Here is a 20500-nt window from a genome sequence, read left to right on the forward strand (position 1 = left end):
GCAATCAGTTCAATTATTGTTATGAGTGATTAGTGGTACATTTAGGTGCAGTTACTTATAGTGATTTGTGTTGATATAGTACATTTAGTGTTAGATTTAGTATTAGAAAATACTAGAAAATTTTTAGACAAGTATTAGAAAATCAAAAAATGCAAGATAATATTAGAAAAATGTTAGAAAATTGTAGAAAATTATAGAAAATGTTAGAATTTTTTTAGAAAATGTTAGAAAATAGTTTAACAATCAGTTTAATTATTATTAGGAGTTATTAGTGGTACATTTAGGTGTAGTTACTGATAATGATTAGCGTTGATATAGTATATTAGTAATCTGATTGTTCACTTGTGATTGCCAGGGCTCAACACCATGGCATCATAAGGATCCACCTACATTCCATGGAATAAGGTGACGGAAACAGTCCCCCAAGGAGTCCAGGTGCCTATGTGTTTTTTGCGGATTCTTGTGCAAACTAATGAAATCAAGGATTTTGGGGGACGACTTTGGCAAGAGATTCTTCATGTGCGAGAATTACGAGTACGACCCGCCCAAGCATTACGGCAAGGACCGAGCAAAGGTACTACAAAACACTATCAGAGTTTGTCACTTTCAGATCTAGTAATGACTTCTAACATGATTTGGGGAAAGACTCCACCGCCTCTACGTGATTTCGTGCAGTGGTTAGACACCGAGCAATCTCAGCAGGATAATGACCACGTGGAGCGTTAAGCAAGGTGGGCTGCACAAAGGTGGCAACGAATGCTGCATGAAGAACAGATGGAGGAGAAGCGCAAGAAAAACCAGGAAGAGATTCAGAAGAGGATTGCAGAAGTGGAACGTCAGAAGGCAGAAGAACGTGAAGCTGATAGGGAGAGGAAGCGAGAGAGAGGGCCCGCCGTGCTAAGGAAGCAGGGTCTGCAGCTATTAGGAAGGGAAAATATCCCCGGTGCGCTCAGTAAAGCATCACCATGTAATCCAGGCAATTTACATTTCCTAAGGCATGTTAGGTTTACTCACAACACGAGGTTATCGTGTTGCACATGCCATGCTTTTTATTGTTCAAGTATCTAGTGGTACGAACGCCTTAGGCCTCTGCTTTATAATCGTACCATTGTTTACAAAATTGTATGTCTTTCTCCTTTACGGATGCTCTTATCTTGATATTCTTCACTGCAATCCCATCTGGTCAACCAGTAACAGACCATCAAGCAAAACACATAACAATTCAAATAAAGCTTTCAAAACCCAAGCGAGCAATATAATTGAACCAACCTACACATTTAGAACTACAACCAAGAAATGTTACTACACAAATACCTTGGTAATATTACATGCTACAGTCTGGTGCAAATACATATCCATACATAACGAAATGTAATTATGACATACATGTCGGAATACATATCCATACATCTGGTTCAAATACATATGCACACATAACGAAATCTAGACGCGACGGGCTCCAAAATCCGGAGGCAATCCATCGTTGGGATTTCCAGAAGGTCCAACCTCAGCATCAGCATTATCTTCTTGCATTTTAGGGTACTTCTTGTAAGTGTGACCATCTGCTCCACACAGATTGCATCTTTTTTTCTTCTTTCCTGCCTCAGACTCATCCATTCCGTTACGGATACGAAGTGTCCGCCGTCGACCTACCCCTCTCCTAGCATCTGGATTGGGAATGTACATTGGAGAGATATTTGGTGTAGTGAATGATCCCAGACTGCCTATGCCATATATCTCATGGCCCTAAGTGTGTACAGCGGTTTGTTTTCTGTAATATTGTGAAACAAACACCCCAGGATCCAACCCAGATTCTGAACATGCCGCAATGACATGGGAGCATGGTAAGTGAAGAAGCTGTGGCTTCTTGCATCTGCAAAAAACCTTGCCTTCTGGCGTTATCAAGCAATCCTGAACGACTCTTTGTCTGCGGACACCCTGCCCTGTCCTGTCCTTGCATGAAACCTCAAACCTTTGATCCTTTGTGCCCATGGAGACCACTTTGTGATATTGAGCCTTTTCAATCTTTTCTTTCATGTAGTTAGTGACCCTATTACAAAAAATCACACCTGGATCATTAAGTAAGACAGCAGCTGCCTGGTACCGCTCTCTGAAGTACCTTGTGCATCCGTATATGATGAATTCAACTATGCCAACAAGAGGAAATCCACGAACATGACACATTACCATATTGTAACACTCTGCGTGGTTGGTTGTCTCGATCCCATATCGACGACCACCAGTGTCATATAGAATTGACCACTTCTCCTTAGGTGCATCCTTAATCCACTGTGTGAAACGTCTCCGGCTGGAGGTTGAGGCATGTTCCTTTAGCAGCTCGGCGCACATGTTATCTAGCACCTGCTACAATGCATCAAACTTCCACTGCTGATTCTGAGTGCACAATCTCTTGAACAAATTCATAAGTTCTTTATTCTTGAAGCTCTCATAAAAGTTTGCACCCATATACCTTATGCACCACCTACTCACAACATCTGGCTATAGAGGAGGCTGTCCTCGACTTTCTTCATGTAGTTGCCTTATAGCTGCTAGAAGACCAGCATGTCTGTCACTGATGATGCAAACATCAGACCTTCCAGCAACAACGTGAATCTTCACACGTTCAAGGAACCAGTACCAGCTCTCTGTGTTCTCATTCTCAACAAAAGCAAAGGCGATGGGAACCACCTGCTTGTTGCAATCAACTCCAATCGCTGTCAGTATTGTCCCCTTATATCTTCCTGTCAAGAATGTGCCGTCAATACATAGAACAGGAAGACAATACATAAATGCCCTCACACATGCACCAAGGCAGAAGAAAACACGAAGCAGAAACCCAGGTCCCCCATCTAAACTCGGTACAATGTAGGTATCAGCCGCGCTTCCAGGATTTCTCTGCACAATTGCTGACAGCATGTGAGGCAAGTTATCATATGATGCCTCATATGTGCCAAATATCATCTCAAACACCTTTTGTTTTGCCCGCCAAGCCTTTGCATAGCTGATTTTGTATTGAAAACGGTCGTCGATGTCCCTAATTATCAATTTTGTTCAGAATCACCCCATACATCTTCTTGGCAACGAAAGTGGATGTGATGTTACGGTGAGTTTGAGCAACAACAGTTAATCTACATGTATGTGGTGTAACAATTGAACACTCCCAGTATGTCTTGTACTTGCCCTTGTAGGCATGTACTCGCCATGTACAATTGCCATTGACACACTCCACCTCATATTCTTTGCTGCTAGACTTCACAACTCTGAATTCCTTCCTCAACGATATAGCCCAAAGCTTCACAGCATCTTTCACAGCTTCAATGCTAGGATACTTTGCCCCCTGCACAACCTCATTCTCTCTGTATTCATACTCATTACTCCTAATATCCTGTATCATTGGATTTCCAAAACCCTTGCCTCTCCATTCACCTAGCAACGGGTAGTCCTCATCGTCTGATGAGTCCTCACATTCTTCCATCATTCGAGTCTCTTGGTTTTCATTCTGTATAGCTTCCACAATTCCAGGTATCCGCTCACCCTCATCAGCTAAACCTTGCGGCTCAGGTTGAATGACATGCACGTTCTGATCTTCTTTTTCTCCTACCTGATTAGCTATACCTTGCGGCTCAGGTTCTGTGACATGCATGTTCTGATCTTCATTTTCTTGTTCCACTGCTTGGTTCATATGAGATGATGTACTTGTTGATCCTTCACCGAATTGGGCTGCCTTCTGGTGAATCTGAATTAGCATTGCAAGAGGCCACCCGCGGTCAAGAGCTGCTTGCATGTAAGTCCGCCATTCTTCGGTGTTTGCTATAAGCATCAACTCCCAGAAATCCCATTCAGTTCCCCAATTTGTCACAGTCTGAACGGTTAGGAAATGAGTCTTTGGATTAACATTGAATATCTCGTGAAGCCATTTGCGTATGGAACCAAAACACCTCTTTAAGGGTTTATCTATTCCGCACTCTATTCGTTCAAAAGCTGATAGATCTACTCCATACGCATCATGAGAAATATATCCATCACCATAATGAACTTGAAAACGAAGCTTGCTCGACATATCTGGACACAGAATGATGATATTAAATTGATTGCTAATCTACTGTTTCAACAAAAATAATTGCTCGACATATCTGGACACACAATCATGCTATTTGTAAAGCGGAGAAGAATTTTGGTTACCTGCAGTCGCTGGCTCGAAAATCCGGCAGGGCTTCGCCTCTCTCCCTCCCTCTCTTTTTTTTGGTTTATGGAATTGTAGTGATGCAAATGAGGGGTGGGGGACCAGCCAAACCTTATATAAAGGGAGGGAGAGCCGGCCGCCCGGCAGCCGGGCGGCCAGGGGGGCCGGCCGCCCGGCAGCCGGTCCCAAGGACCTGTCTGCAATTATTTTTCGTGTTTTTTTTTGTGGAAAAGCCCCTGCCGCCCGGCTGCCGGGCGGCCAGGTCCCGGCCGCCCGGCTGCTGGGCGGTCGCTGTAAATTTCCATATCGAAAATATATTTTTGTAAAAAACGGAAATAAAAAATATAGAAATTAAAAAACCACCAAGTGGGAAGCCTTCTCACGGCAAAGCCCAGCCAGCCCACAACTGCCGCCGCGCAGCGGGCCCCACGCCGCCGGTCGCCTTCGTTTCGGCCCCGCTCTGCCGGCCTCCCGGCACGCCGAGTCGCAGGCAAGCCTTGACTCCGAGGAGAAACCACTTCGCCCAGTTCGCAGCAGGAGCAGCCCCCTTCCAGTTCCAGCGTCGACCGGCCACCGATCCCCTCTTCCTCCGCGCCTCGCCGCCGGCCGCCGCTTCCTTCCCCGCGGCACAATCGCGCCCAAGGAGCGGCAGCGCCCGGCTAGCTCCTCATCGCGCCCCCGCCAAATGGGCGCCCGCGGCCGCGACCTCACCGCTCTCCTCGCCATCCGCCGCAGCGGCAGCCGCCTGTTCAAGCGGTAGGCCCGCCGCCTGCGCGTCGAGGTGGCCGGCGGGTGGGGACAGGGGACGAGGGGAGGTGGGGGGAAACTCGGATCGCAACCACAGCAGCAGCCATGTTGGGGTCGGGGCTCAACCTGGTCAGCGCGGCGCTCGGCTTCGGCATGACCGCGGCCTTCATCGCGTTCGTCTGCGCGAGGTTCGCCTGCTGCCGCGCCCGCGGCGATGACTCCGGACCGCCGCCGTCGCTGGACTTCTCCGCGGATCTCGACGGCGCGGTGCGTGCAACGCCTCGATCCCCTTCCATCGCTGTTGACAACTGCAAGTATTCTTCCTGCCGTCCTTACGCTGAGTGACTAGTCGTAGTGGCAGTCGTGGTCGTCCTCCTCAAAAGGGGAATTTTCTCCTGTGGCAACAAAGGCATCGACCCACTGATTGCACGTTTCGTTTGCTATGAAAATAGAAAATGGAGTGTTCGATGAGCATTTCCGGTGTTGGTGCCTTGATGGCTGGGCACTGCCCTGGCAAGCCAAGACGTTTAGCATGTCCCATATGTTTCTAGTTTTGGCCATGGAAACTGCTATGCATTATGAGCTTAGTGCGTAGCGGATCGAAGGGGTGAATAAAATAGGGACACAAGTGGCGAACCTGCTTTACCAGTGGGTGTGATGCACGCAAAGTGGCTTTAGATTCCTTCGTCTTAGAGGCCAGTTTTTTTAGATTCTTTACGAATTGGTGTCCCTTAAATAACATACTGCAAATTTTGCATTCATGTTATTTTGCAACAGTAGAATCAGCAATGTAAAGAATATCTGCATAGGTCCAGCTGAAACTATTTTAAGTTCACAGTATTAGACTATACTAGAAATATGGCGCGCCTTTGGCGCGCGGTTATGACCCGTTATTTAGCATGTGTAATGTAGCATTAGATTTAGATGATATAATTGTTAGCTTATTTCAGCGCATTGGTGAGTATGAAGCTACTTTTATTGAGTTCGATTATCTACCTCGAGTAATAATCCTGCTGAGCTACCAATATAAAAGTAACTTAGTGTGATAAATAAAGTATGTGTGTGTTGGCATGTGCATGTCCTGCAATTCTCTTTTTTTTTCATGAATTGATTTATATGTAGATCCATCTTTCTAGATGTCGCCTTTGTAGCTGGTGTTGAGCCATTGTTATCTGAGTTCCTACACTTCTCTTCTGTCTAATTAAAACTGGTGGAGGAATGAAGGAAATGAAATACTGGGGATAATGCTCAGTCGAAGGTGTGATCTTACGAACTTGGGTCATCAAATTGAAGTCCTTGCGTCCTTTCTCCGTTGTGGCTACAGGAAGAGAGAAGACTAACAAATGTGATGTGGTCTGGAGGGATGCCATGCTCTAGCATTTTCTTAAACCTATCAACCACCTGTACTCCATGTCCATTCTGCTGCAGTGCAGTGATCATGGTCGTTCATGACATTACACACAAGCGATCTTCTGCTATCTCAAATTGTTGAAGTGCATCGCCCAAGCTGCCACATTTTGAGTACATGGTGATAAGCGAGCTAGCAACGCCATCACTGTCCAAGAACCCTGCAGTCTTTGTTACAGAGGCATGTATGCTTGCTCCAAGAGCCCATGACACCATACATGTTGATGCCTGCAATGCAGTAGCATAGGACACATCATCGGGCAAGACACCATGCCTGCAATCCATAGCATCGAACAGGACCAAAGCTTTCCGCGAGCACCCATACCTGGCGACACGCTCACCTGATCCAGAAGCACCTCCTACCCCTGCCCTGCCACCTCCCTGAACACCGACAGTGCTTTGAGATACATCTTGTTCTTGGCGTAACTGATGAGGAGCGCGTTCCTGGACGCCACGCCTGGGCAAAGCATTCCGTCAAACACCTTCCTGGATGCTGCCATGTCCCTGCCCTTGGTGTGCGCATCGATCAACCTGCTGTAGAGGCACGGCCTTGGCAGCGCGCGCGTGGACCTAGCAGCCCCAGAGGGGCGGGAGGCCGGCGCAGGTGGCGAGGACGGTGGAGATGAGGTTGGGGCCGGGGCCGAGTCCACGGCATGCGCTCGAAGAGCGAGAATGGGAGGCCGGGCGTGACCGCGCAAGGGTGGAGACGAGGACCGCGTAGGTGCGGAGGTTGGCGGCGGCGAGATGGGCGCGGAAGGCGCGGGGCGCGTTGGCGAGGTGGCCCGTGGCAGTGTAGGGGGAGACGAGCTGCATGAGGAGCACCAGGTGCGGGTGTAGGCGCGGGCCCGCGGAAACGACGAGGTGCGCGGCGCAGCGCGGCGCCAAGAGGTGGGCCGAGAAGAAAGCACCGTTGGTGTAGCCTTGCGATATCTGGAAGCTTCACCGTGATCCGAGAGGACGAGGTCACGAATGGCACATAGTAAATGGATCTTCACCGTTAACTTTTCATCTGACGGACAAAATATTTTTTGCTGTCGTGGCTTAATGGTTGAGCTCGGAATGCACGAGCTCTAGAGTGAAAAGATTGGTTTGTGTTATTGCACTTCTTTTTACCTGCAACTCACATTAATTCAAGCTTAGTGCTCTTGTTCAATGATGTATTTCAATTCACCCTGGTTTCTGCTATGTTGACCAGATGTCTGGGAATCCATCTCTCTTGAGCAAACTTCATTGTCGAGTGCCCATTGCGTGTTCCTTTTTTTTCGTACTTGTATGAAATTTTAAAAATGAGAATGCCAATTGGTCAAGAGCATAGTTCTCAGAGTTACTGTTGTACATTTTCACAAAGCACATCTTTAATAGTTAGTCTTTTGGTAACTGGCAAGTGATTTCTTATGTCCTCATAGTTAAACTAGTACTTTTTCTTCACTGATAGTATTACTACATATGAAACAGTATTTTCTGAATTCCTGATCCTGATTGTTATTCTTGCTGAACTTATTTGAATATTACCAAATACATTGTTCAGGCAGAGCATACTCGTTCTGGGTTGGAACCTTTGGTTATTGCTGCAATTCCTACAATGAAGTATAACTGTGAGGCCTTTTGTTCCGAAGATGATGCTCAGTAAGTAACTAATATAAATATCTTCATTTGAACTAAATATCAGTTATTATTTTTATGTGCTTCAACGTATATGCAACACAGTCCCTTGTGATTCGCTACAATGTGAAATAACTATTGTTGCTGAAATTTTTTTATTCGCTACACTGTGAAGGCAGTGAGCTAAATAATTTGTCACCTGTGATTGATTTCATTTGAATCTTGGTTCGAAGTTTCATTAGATAAAACATAGAAACATAAGTACTCCACATGTATGTGCGTATGCTCGTATTGGAGATTGTAGGTCAAGATGTAATATAGAATCATATTTGTTACATAAAGCAAATTGAAGTTGAACAGCTTTCTGCTTTGTTCTCTGTACAGCTCCTGCATATCTTTAAGCCTGAATGCTCTGTCTGAAAACGCAACAAAGTGCAAATTTAGAAGCTGACAAGAATCGCCTGAGTTGGTGCATACTTGCAGCCAATTCAAGTTGAAATTAACATAATTTGGACCAAATTTGCAAAGTAGGATGCCTTTTGTTTCTTGGATTAATGGTCGCATTTGTTGTACTATCAAGTAATAAGTAAATCTTGAGCAGCCTTAGTTACCATGATGCCTAGAGCGCCGTGTACTTTACTTTTTTAGACAACTAAACAATTTAATGATTGTTTGTTTTTAACAGGTGCTCCATATGTTTAGGTGAATACAAGGAGAAAGATGTTCTTAGAATCATACCGACATGTCGCCACAACTTTCACCTTGCCTGCTTAGATTTATGGTTGCAGAAGCAGACGACTTGCCCGATATGTCGGGTCTCACTGAAAGAGCTGCAGGGTGCCATGACTTCTGCATGTAGCATCCAGCAACTCACCACCGTCCCAGAGAATTCTGTTGACCCAACCGCTCAGTGTGTCCTTCCTGTTTGTCAAGATCAGAGGGGTCAAAGCAATAGCCAGGAGAGGAACGAATCAGTAGAAGTGGTTATTGAAATTCGACAGTGAATTGAACATAGACATGACTGTAGGAGCGAAGTGATGGAGTTCTGTAGAGCTGTTGATAATCTTGTCCACCGCAACATCACGATGTTTGATCTCAAAATTCAGATGAAGCATCTTTAGTACATTTCATTCCATGTGGTAGGTCGGAATGTTGTAATGAGACCGAATTTTCTTCAGTGTCAAAGCTGCAAAAAAATATCCTACCTTGTGGTTCCTAAAGTTGGTTGTGATGCACAATCACCGCATCTTGTGTCAAAAGATTGTCCCCTCGCGTAGTTTCGTTACCCAGTGAGTGATTCACAGGATTTACCTGGAGATCTTCCTCAACACTGAAGAATTTTCGTCACAAATCACTTTTCGCGCTTGTGCCTCTCCGTGCACAGCCGTTGATAGGTGGCATCTCACACCACACTCGGAGACGGCTCAGATCCAGCCGTGTAACCGTGTGGTCGGGCGCCCGGACCGCACAGCTGAACACCCCTGCCCGGGTGACGGCGCTGTCAGCATCACCCTCGGGCGTCGCTCTCGCCGTCGCCGAGGTGCGGGACGCGGGCGTCGCTCTCGCCGTCGCCGCTTTCCTCCGGGAAAGCATCCCCCGGGGGCAGGGGGCTTCACGTGGCAGATTCCACCGGCCACCGCCGCGCACGCGGGCGTCACGCTCGCCGTGCCCGTCGGACGTGACGCGCGCGGCGGGCGCGCTCGCGCTTGGCGAGGTGGCGGGAGGTTCACAGTCAGGCGCGTGGCTAGATTCTGGGCGCGTATCGTTCTCAGGAAACAAAAATATTCCCGGTCGCGCTCGCACCGTGTCCTGGGTGAAAAAGATTTTGGTATTGCGTACGATGGACTGACACGTCAGCATGGTGCCACGTGACGGCACGCCTGGCTGTGCCCTTAATTCGTAACAGCACCCCCCGCGGCTGTGCTTCGTCGATAATCACGCAACAGAGTTGAAGCTGAGCATCAGAAGATAGATGCCCATGGATGAATAATGAAGATAAGAAGATGCAAGAGAAACATACTCACACATCAGGAATGGCGACGTGCACTGCGAATGAAGGGAAAGTATTGCTGCTTTAAAGCATGCACTCAGGCCAATATTGCGCAAAGGGATCGCAATCCGTGGCTGCACTGCTACGGGTCTATTCCCCTTTTGCGATAGTTAGAGGATGTAAATGGTAGTTCAAAACTGACTGCTCGATCATTAGCATAAAATACTTTTGCAATAAAAAAAGTTGGTGGTGTGTCTAAGGGCACCAATTTGCACCCGTAATATAATCTGGATCGAGCACTAACGATCGAGCAGTCAGTTTCCACGACGACGATTGCCCCATATGGATCGATGCTACATGCTATCTGGCAAATCATCGGAGCCCCTATTGCATTGGGTATTGGCACAAGTGCCGTTGAATCTGATGTTCAAAATAGATGCCAGGAGTTTGGAAAAGGGGAAGTTAATCTTGCGATTCCAAAAAGAAAAAAAAAAGCTAGATCCATTGGCTACTAATAGCTCCTAATATAATCATCAATCAGGGGGAAGAGATTACTAAGAACTGCAGGAATGTCTGAAAGCTAGCTCGAGAGCAACGCGAAAGTAACGCACCATATTTTATCTGGTGGGCCTTCCATTTCGTGACGATCCCCAACTTGCTCTTGCTCATGGCGTCGCCTGCACCCGCCTGAGGGTAGAGAGAGCTAGACGCCGGTGGTTCGCCGGTGCCTGACGCCGGTGCCTGCGGCCTGCCAACCGGTGGTCTCGCGACCGCCGGTCCCTGCCGGTGGCGGCCGTCTCTGGCGCCCTCTCCAACCTTACGCCTTCCAGTTTCAATGGAGGATGCCCTCCGTGTCGGTGGCTCCATCGATTCGGAGGGCACTGAGAAATCTTACGGCAAAGGATCCACGAGGAATCGATCGGGATTACTTTAAGCGATCGATGTCGTACGCCAAGCGGGATTTTTTGCCGGATCCTTACATCCATCTAAGTGAAGGATCAGGCAAATTTTGGGACTCTGAATCCGATTCGGATTATGAGGACCTCGGTGATGCGGAGGTGCTGGCGCAGGCTGTTCAGCCGAACCTGCGTCCAGCTCCGGCGGCGATCTCTGCCGTGCCTCCCCGACCTGCTGTGGCCGTGCGGCCAAGTCCGGCGGCATTTTCAACCGCTGCACCACGACCTGCTGTTGATGTCAAGACGAAGGTCTCCTCTTCATCTCCTAGAAGAATCCAGGCACCTTGGAAGCGGATTTGGAAAGGACCGCTGCCGCCTCGCCGCATCACGCCGGCGACCACCATCGGCGATTTCCTCATCCCGGCCCTGGTGTCCAGCGCACGGGGAAGCCGCTGCCGCGATCCGGTTTCCACGAAATTTCGAAATTCAAAGAACCGGCGTGGCCATGGATCTTCGGGCCCAAAACAACTCACCTATCCGGTTGAGTCGAACCGGGTCACGTCACATCCGACTCAGCCACCCGGTGCGGAAGAGGGGACAGAGTTCGGGAAACCTAGGCGACGCATTGTCAATCCTACTGCCTTCCACGCGATCCATACCTCGCCGCCGACGCCACCAACTACGCCCACGGACTCCTTTGCCAAACCAAATCCCCGCCTGGTCTCCCCGATTGTCGTTCACCATCCGATCTCCTACACCGCAGCTCTCACCCCGCCAACACCCACCACATCGATCTCCTACGCCGCGGCTGTCATGGCCGGTGGACATGGTGGACGTCGCGGAGCGCCGGCGGGACAACGGGTGCATCGTGGGAGGGGGGCGCATCCAGGGCGCCACCCACACGGGCAAGGGCGGCGGGAAGGGAGGATGCACTGGCAGCCGAGGTCCACGCTCCCCTGCCCAACCGTGGCGGCGGCCGCGGTTCCGGGCGGGGGGGGGGGGGGGGGGGGGTCCCGCGGCAGAGCAGGCGCCGCCACAGGGCAACCTCCAAAGACGGCCCCGGCTGGGCGCCAGTTTGGCCGCTAATAGAGTGGAGCCACCCCCACAGACTGCGGAAGGCGCTGATCAGGGCAAGCAAAAGCGAAAGCGCAAGGCAGAACCGCCGGTGAAATTGGAATGCACAATTTGTTTGGAAGATCATTATACCAACAGGTGCCCTCTTCTCAGAGGACCAAAACCGATAGTCGCTTATTGTGCTGCTGCTGAAGATGGTATGGGTTTCTTTATGATTCAGCAAGCTAGACCGAATCAGATCGTCACGTTGGAAGATTCAGATTTCTCCTCTCTAGTCACTGTTGAAAAGGGGAACGTCTCAGCCGAGCTGCTGCAGTCAGAGTTGGCAAGAATCCTTCCTGTACAGTGGACCTGGTCAGCACGAGTGAATGGAGACAAATCTTATATTGTTCCTTTCCCCTGCAAGGAAGAATTGGATAGGATGGTTGCTATTCGCGCACATTACTACCAAAAACCAGGAGGGAACACTTTGTTTCGAGGAGCTAGAGGCAGATGTCCAACCCATCAGGGTGCTTGATCAGGTCTGGGTGACGGTGACCAACGTTCCTCGGATTCTCAAGTCTTATTTGCCGCTTTGGGCAGTAGGCTCATGCATAGGAGCGACCCAGAAGGTGGATATGGTTCATCTTCGGAAGACGGGTGAAGTCCGCATTTTAGTGGCAGCTTTCGATGTCAAGGCGATCGCAAAGCAAGTGGATATCTGTGTGAACAGGAGCATTTACCGAGTATACTTCACGGCAGATGCAGAGGTGACCGATGACTCTTTCAACCAGGATGAGGATGACTTGTTAGAAGATGATTCCAACAAGGGTCTGGATGGCAATGGTGATCATCATATGAATGATGCCACACTTGACAATAACAAGAACCAGCAGTCATCTGACGCCAGCAACCAGTCATCGGGGAAACAACTTGGTGGTGCGGCACCCCCATCCCAACATCATGCCGCGTTGGTTGAGGATGTGCTGACATTGGCCTGCAACTCACTACTGGATGAAACCTGTTGCAAAGTCATTATGGAAAATGATGATGGAGCGGTTGACGCCCGCTATTCGACGCCATCGGCGGAAGAAGTAGCGAGCTTTGAGGCCCTAATTCATGGGTCAGGTATGCAGGACAACACATCACATTTTTTTATAGATGTCACAGTGCAGGATCCCGTGGTGGCTGCAACTGAGGTGGGCACGGAGAGCACGCCGACGGTGACTTTGACAAGCACCCAGGAGGCGCCCCGGGGTGCGCCCTCGGAGGACAGCAATGCTTCGCCGGCATCACTGCTGGGTGCCCACTCAGCTGGTGACTCAACACCGCCAACAACATCACCGCCGGCAGGGATATTCGCCCACTCGGGTGGTGCGGCGTGTGACTCACCGACGGTATCTCCATCGGCGGGGGACTCCCTGTCGGCCGATGCGGCGGCCGGCACTCCGTGGCCGTCACCTGGGGCATGTGCTGGCTCGGGCGGAGCAGCACTGTGCCCCGTTGGGGTGGAGATGCCGCCACCCAGCGACGGGAACTGGCCGACATCGGAGCCGGAGACAGCCGCGTTGGCCGGGCAACTCGCCTCGCCGGTGGATACCAGCGCGGGCGAGCAGGAGGGGGCAGCCCTTGCGGCACACCCCGGGCTGCTGCTGCATGGTCCTGTGCAACCCGCGCATGGAACTGTGCAGCACGAACATGAACTGGCCGGGCTGCCGCCTACCTGGGAGCCGACCGAGGCACCTTTGGGAATCGAAGAGGCACTGGCCGCTACAGTCCTGCGGCGAATCAGCAAGCCAAGGGCCGGAACTTGGTGGAGGAGCCCACAGTGCGTAGGAGCGCCAGAAACAAGGCCACGGCAGATGAACATACCTTGAAGAAGACTGCGAGAATGGCGGAAAAAAAGAACCTCGAATCTACAGGTTTGTCTTTTACTAGCTTTTCAGATAATCGCATTACTTCGAACCTTAATAATATAGGTATCAACCTAGGTTCTACTGCCTCGGCTATTATATCCTCTACTATTGCTATCAAAAATCTAGAAATTGATAGATTAGTGCTTCAGGCTAGCAAAAAATTAGATAAATCAAAATCTAAATTTAGTCATGCCGTGAGTGATGATGAGAAGGAAGATAGACTAGAAGCAGTTCTCAGCCATGTGAGTGGTAATCTAAATGAGAACATGCAGGATACGGAGGTGGATCACATTATCGATCTATCTCCCATCCGTAGAAAGAAAAAGTCTACTGCTGCCAAAAATCTCAAAAATAGCAGACTCCCAAAAAAGCCAAAAACTCCTTCAAAAATTAAACTCAAATGAAAGGAGTATTCTGGAATAGCAGAGGTCTTGGAGACTTGGCTAAACACAGATTTTTGGCGGACTTAGTAAAAGAGGAGCAAATAAATTTTATTGCTCTCTCGGAAACCGGGAGGGATGAGTTTCCTGATCATACATTAAAAAAGTTGTGCGCTGGCCGGGAATTCATCTGGCACAGTATGGCACCTCACGGTAGATCAGGAGGCATCCTCCTTGGGGTGGATTTGGAGGTTTTTGATATTGGAGCCATCGCAGAGGGAGATTTCTATGTGAAATTTACCCTACGATCCAAACACGATGACTTCAAATTTGTGTTGTATACGGTGTACGGCCCAGCACAACAACAAAACAAACAAGCTTTTTTGGCTGAAATGGTTAACACGTGCTCAAAAGAATCGCTCCCTTATCTAATTGGGGGGGGGGGGGGATTTCAATATTATGAGAGGGCCGGAGGATAAAAGCTCCGGAGAGTTTGATTTCAAGTGGCCTAACTTGTTTAACGCTGTTATTGAATCTCTTGATCTAAAAGAGATTGTCATGTCTGGTCGCCAATTCACATGGGCGGGTCCGGGTGACGACCCGACCTTTGAGAAGCTTGATAGAGTTCTCGTTAGTACTGAGTGGGAAATCAGATATCCCCTCTCAACGGTAGAACCAAGAGATAGAAATATTTCGGACCATACTCCTCTTATCCTGAATACGAGGGCATCTACCCACCACACCGATCAACGTCCCTTTAAATTTGAGAGGGGATGGTTGATTAGGGACGGGTTCTACGATATGGTTGCCAATATATGGCAATCTGAGAACTCAGGGTGTTCGCCTCTCGAGCGGTGGCAGAATAAATTACGAAGACTCAGACAACATCTTAGAGGATGGGCCAAACACACCGCTGGAACTTATAGAAAAGAGAAGAAAAGATTTCTCGCTATTCTTGAGAAACTGGATAAGAAAGCGGAGGCGATTCCTCTCTTCGCTCAGGAGTTGGATATGAAACACTACCTAAAAGAGAGTCTAGTGTCTCTCTTAAGAGAAGAGATAAAATGGTACGAAAGGGCAAAGGTCAAAATGCTACTAGAAGGAGACAATAATACTAGGTTCTTCCATCTAGTAGCTAATGGTAAACACAGAAAACAACATATCTTCAAACTTGAGAATGATCAAGGAAGGGTTATCGGAGTTGACCAACTTAAGAGCCATATCACCAATTATTATAAGAATCTCTTTGGACCTCCGGATGAATCGGAAATTTCACTACGGGAGGATCAAATCGGGGATATTCCCCAAGTCTCCCTAGAGGAAAATCAGGCACTTACTAATCAATTCGATGAGGCCGAAGTGCGAAATGCGGTGTTTCAGATGGAGCATAATAAGGCTCCGGGACCTGACGGTTTCCCCGCAGAATTTTATCAGGTATTCTGGAATGTGATCAAGGATGACCTGATGGCTCTCTTTTCGGACTTCCACCGGGAGGACCTAAACCTCTTCAGCCTAAATTTTGGGATCGTTACCCTTATCCCGAAAGTGGCTGACGCTACTAGGATTCAACAATATAGACCCATTTGTGTCCTTAATGTCAACTTTAAAATCTTCACTAAAGTTGCCACAAACAGGTTGAACCATGTAGATAAGACGGTGGTTAGCCCCACACAAACAGCTTTTATGCCTGGCAGGAATATAATGGAAGGAGTAGTTATCCTACACGAAACTATCCATGAACTACATACCAAAAATCGAGATAGGATCATTCTTAAGATCGATTTCGAAAAGATGTATGATAAGGTCAAATGGACATTCCTGCAGCAAACCCTACGCATGAAGGGGTTCTCCTCCAAGTGGTGTAGGTGGATTGAATGTATGGTGACAGGAGGAAGTGTGGGAATCAAGGCTAATGATGATGTCGGCCCATACTTCCAAACTAAGAGGGGACTCCGTCAAGGGGACCCTATGTCACCCATCTTATTTAACATCGTGGCTGATATGCTGACTCTCCTGATCAAGAGAGCAAAAGCCGATGATCAAATAAGAGGTGTCATTCCTCATCTTGTAGAGGATGGTTTATCAATACTGCAATATGCAGATGACACTATCATCTTTATTGACCATGACCTAGAACAAGCAAAAAATCTCAAACTTTTGCTATGTGCTTTCGAGCAATTATCGGGTCTCAAGATCAACTTCCACAAAAGCGAAATATTCTGTTTTGGTGCCGCCAAAGAGATGAAAGATACCTACACTAATCTCTTTGGCTGTAATGCTGGTGAATATCCCTTCAAATATCTAGGGATCCCTATGCACCACAGGCAACTCCTAAATTCTGAATGGAGAAAAATAGAGGAACGCTTCGAGAAAAAGCTCTCTTGTTGGAAAGCGAAATATCTGTCCTATGGAGGGAGGCTAGTCCTCTTAAACTCAGTACTTAGTAGCCTACCCATGTTCATGATGTCCTTCTTTGAAATACCCAAAGGGGTTCTAAAAAACCTTGACAAATTTAGATCAAGGTTTTTCTGGCAAGGATCATCGGATAAACATAAATACCGACTTGTCAAGTGGGACATCTTGTGTCGTCCTAAGGACCAAGGAGGACTTGGAATCGTAAATCTGCAATTGCAGAATAAGTGTTTATTGGCTAAGTGGCTTGTAAACTTGCTGAATACCGATGGCATGTGGCAAAAACTGCTAACTAATAAATATCTACATTCCAAGTCACTAACCCAGGTAAAGGCAAGACCCTATGACTCTCATTTTTAGAGAGGCCTCATGAAGATTAAAGATGAGGTGTTCAGCCTTGGCTCTTTTGAGGTAAAGGATGGGTCCAAGACCAGATTCTGGGAAGATACATGGATAGGAGACAGACCTTTCAAAGTTAAATATCCATCAATCTATAATATAGTGAGGGATTCACACGCAACAGTGGCTAAAGTTATGGCCACGTCGCCTCTCCAGGTATCCTACAGGAGAGCGTTGGTGGATAATAAACTGCTTGAATGGCAAAACCTTGTAGCGCAATGCGCCCATGTCAACTTAGTGGACGAGCCTAATAATTTCAAATGGAATATGACCACATCCAGGTCATATACAGTTCGCTCTCTCTATCTACATCTGATAGATAGAAACCCACCTTTTCGACATAAGAGTATTTGGAAACTAAAGATTCCTCTCAAAATTAAAATCTTCCTTTGGTATCTGCAAAAGGGAGTGATTTTAACAAAAGATAATCTCGCTAAAAAGAACTGGACGGGTAGCCAAAAATGTTGTGGCTGTAATATTAATGAGTCTATAGATCATCTTTTCTTAGACTGCCCGTACGCGAGAATGGTTTGGAGGATAATTTCTTACGCTACAGGTTTGACTCCACCTAATTCGATTAGGCATATGTTTGGCTCATGGCTTTCTAATCAATCTAAAAAGATTAGAAATTTGATTTGGGTGGGAGTGGCTGCTGTTTGCTGGGCAATCTGGAGATGTCGGAATGATATAATTTTTCACAAAGTCAAATACCATTCGATTTTGCAGGTTATTTTCAGGGGGACGTACTAGTTACGTTTCTGGGCGCAGCTGTAGCGTGAGGAGCAAGCCAAGACAGCACTTTCCTTGATGAGCAGAAACATAGAGACTATCGCTTTGGAGTTCATCAAGGGAGGATCTTTGAGAACGGCTTCACTCTCCTCTATTTTTCCATTTATGCGAATCCTGTAATAATTGGCTGTGTACGCCCTTGGGCGTAGAGGCCGGATGCTTTTCATCCATTATCTAAAAAAAATATTTTATCTGGTGGGCATTTGTTGTTCGCTCCCGGGGCACCAGCTCACCGCAAGCCAACCGCACCATGGCGTCCCTCTCGCTTCCCACCTGCTTCGCCGTCTCTTTAAATAGCCGAGTTCCTACTTCCCAGACTTGGCCGCATCGCGCCCCACGCCCGCGTCCACCTCCGCGGACGACATCCGCGCCGCCGCCGCGGAGGCCGCCGCGGCACTGTAGGAGCCCGATCGCCGGCCGGCCCGCGGCATTGCTCATGCGGCGACCGGTGGAGGCGCGCAGCAGCAGCAGCAGCAGACGGCCGGCGGGAGTAGCGGCGCGGCGGCGCAGCAAGAAGGGGGCGGCAGCGGCGCGGGGACCCAGTACTACGTGGACGACGAGGCGCTTTTCGAGACGCCGCAGTACCTGCGCAACATGGCCGCCGGGATGATGATGAGCCCCCCGAGGCTCGGCCGCAACTCCTCCGACGACTCGCCCGACCCGTCAGAGGCGCTATAGTGATCCGTAGATCAATGCCGGTAATGGCGAATTGGCGATGACTGTAATAATGGATGCGGTGGAACTAATAAGCTAATACTACGGCCGCTGCTGCCGCTTGCCGCTACTACTCTACTTAACCTGGAAGCTGGTGGGAAGAATGATGTGGAAAGATAAGGAGCAAGGTACATACTGGCTGGTTGTACAGTGGGATAGCTTCAGTCCTCCCTCCGCCGGAAGCCCGGCAGATGCAGTGTATCTTCCACTCCTCTCCTTTTACCCCTCGATATGTGTGTTTATGCTGTGGAAGCCAGAAGGGAAGCTCTTCTTTATTCCACTAATTCCACTTGGCTCTCTACCTAGCTACTGGAATACCTCTCTATACACACATATATATGTATAAGTGATTGTATGAGTGGTTGTCGTTGTGTAAGCTTGAATTGTGCTGATTAATCGGTATTACAGTTGGTGGATCAGATCAGCTTCGCTCTCCACCTTTATCCAGCACTAAACTCTTTCTGTTTCTACAATTCGCAGTTTTTTCTGAACCGTGTGCGTGTGTGGGCGTCCCCCCTTTGATTTGGAGTGGCTACTGTGCCCCGTCGAAATGAAAGATTGAATGGAGAACGGGATGGGATAACGCATAAGCATAGTTCAGCTCTTTGCGAAGGTGCCGCACTGATCGTAATCACTCTATTGCTTTTGGAGATATCTTGTTCGCTTATGCATAAACAGACAACTGTTTGCTTTCCTTACGCCATCGAAACTAATTGATTTTATGTATTGCAGCCAATGCAAGCTCTTGGCTCGGTGCCATCAAAACTAATTGATTTTATATTAGAGTGCACTAATATAAAATTTTAAACTACTACTTCTATGATTATTAATATATTATTGATATTATTATTTATATAAAAATGCTACTCAAGATATGTGTCACCATGTATTGATGTATGATCGGAGAGATAAGAATATCAATTCACAAATAAATGCTTCAATTAACATATAGACATGCGATGCAAAATAAGATCCATTGCAACTAGAAATAGACCACAAGTGATATATTATGTGAAAAATTAGCGGTCAAAATGCACCAAGCGAAATCGCACCAGTATTTTGAGACATTAAGTTGTATAATAGACCATTTACACCTAATGAATGAAAGAAATAATAGGAGAAGGCTTATAAGTTGCAAATAATCTGATCAAGTTATACTTCCTCCGCTATTCCAGTGACATCTTATTTATGTGTGATAGATAGCATGTGTTTGATTGGTCAGCAAAGTGGTACTCGTTGGTTATATAGTTTTTCTTTGTGCTGGTATTAGATTGTGATGCAGATATATGCAAAAAAAAACATGTGATGCTATTTCATGTTTACTATGTTCTCTGATAAAACTAGATCTTGGATTCATCCTATAGCAAAATTAACTGGCTAAGGTACGTTCCTACAATTTCAGCAGAAAACCAACCTGTTATACTTTCGCGGTTTAGCCGAGCAGCTTGCAAACGGGATGGAAAACCCGCAGTATATATAGCGCGCGCACTAGCTCGGGCACGGCGTAGAGTGTCATGTACTCATCAGGTAGATCAGTATTCCGCGGTAACAGCTACTCCGGATTGGATCAGCAACCACCAAACAGGCAACAGCTACTCGCGGCCAGGCGTCCTCCAGAGCAACAAGTGTCCACGCCTTCCGCTACGCAGCTGATCGGCGCAAGGGTGCAGTGCCCACGAGACGACAAAGCCACTCCGGGCTTTACGTACGCTGGCTGCCTGGGGTCGCCGCGGCCTGCATGGGGTTCCGCGGGCGCACAGGCGCACAGGGGTAGCCGCTCAGCGCAGACCGTCCCGTACCCTGCGCCACTGAGCGCGCACGCGCTGCCTGCCCGGCGAGGCGAGCGCAGCCAAAGCGCGGCTTGGCCGTGGCCGCGTTGGCCGGCGGGGGCCCCTATGGCTGCCGGATCGCCAGGCCACGGCGGTACGGAGCCCCTGGCGGCACGGCGGCGCTGGGAGGTGGTCCGTCCCGGACCGGGCCGAATCAAGGCGTCACGGACGTGCGGTTCTCAT

At 48.3% G+C, this 20500-nt stretch overlaps 1 protein-coding gene and 2 pseudogenes across 1 annotated transcript; all 3 read left to right on the forward strand.

Annotated features, from left to right (window-relative positions):
• Positions 1-4659: 4659 nt before the first annotated feature.
• LOC120641500 (putative RING-H2 finger protein ATL62) lies at positions 4660-9159 on the forward strand. The gene is made up of 3 exons (XM_039917669.1): positions 4660-5197; positions 7866-7963; positions 8625-9159. The coding sequence occupies exons 1-3, from the start codon at positions 5036-5038 to the stop codon at positions 8941-8943; spliced, it is 579 nt and encodes a 192-aa protein (XP_039773603.1). The 5' UTR covers positions 4660-5035; the 3' UTR covers positions 8944-9159.
• A 2752-nt stretch (positions 9160-11911) lies between these two features.
• On the forward strand, positions 11912-13755 carry LOC120640285 (annotated as a pseudogene).
• Positions 13756-16955: 3200 nt separating this feature from the next.
• Positions 16956-18961, forward strand: LOC120640286 (annotated as a pseudogene).
• Positions 18962-20500: the final 1539 nt, after the last annotated feature.

Source organism: Panicum virgatum, chromosome 7K, assembly GCF_016808335.1.
Source record: "Panicum virgatum strain AP13 chromosome 7K, P.virgatum_v5, whole genome shotgun sequence".
NCBI classification, from domain to species: Eukaryota; Viridiplantae; Streptophyta; class Magnoliopsida; order Poales; family Poaceae; genus Panicum; species Panicum virgatum.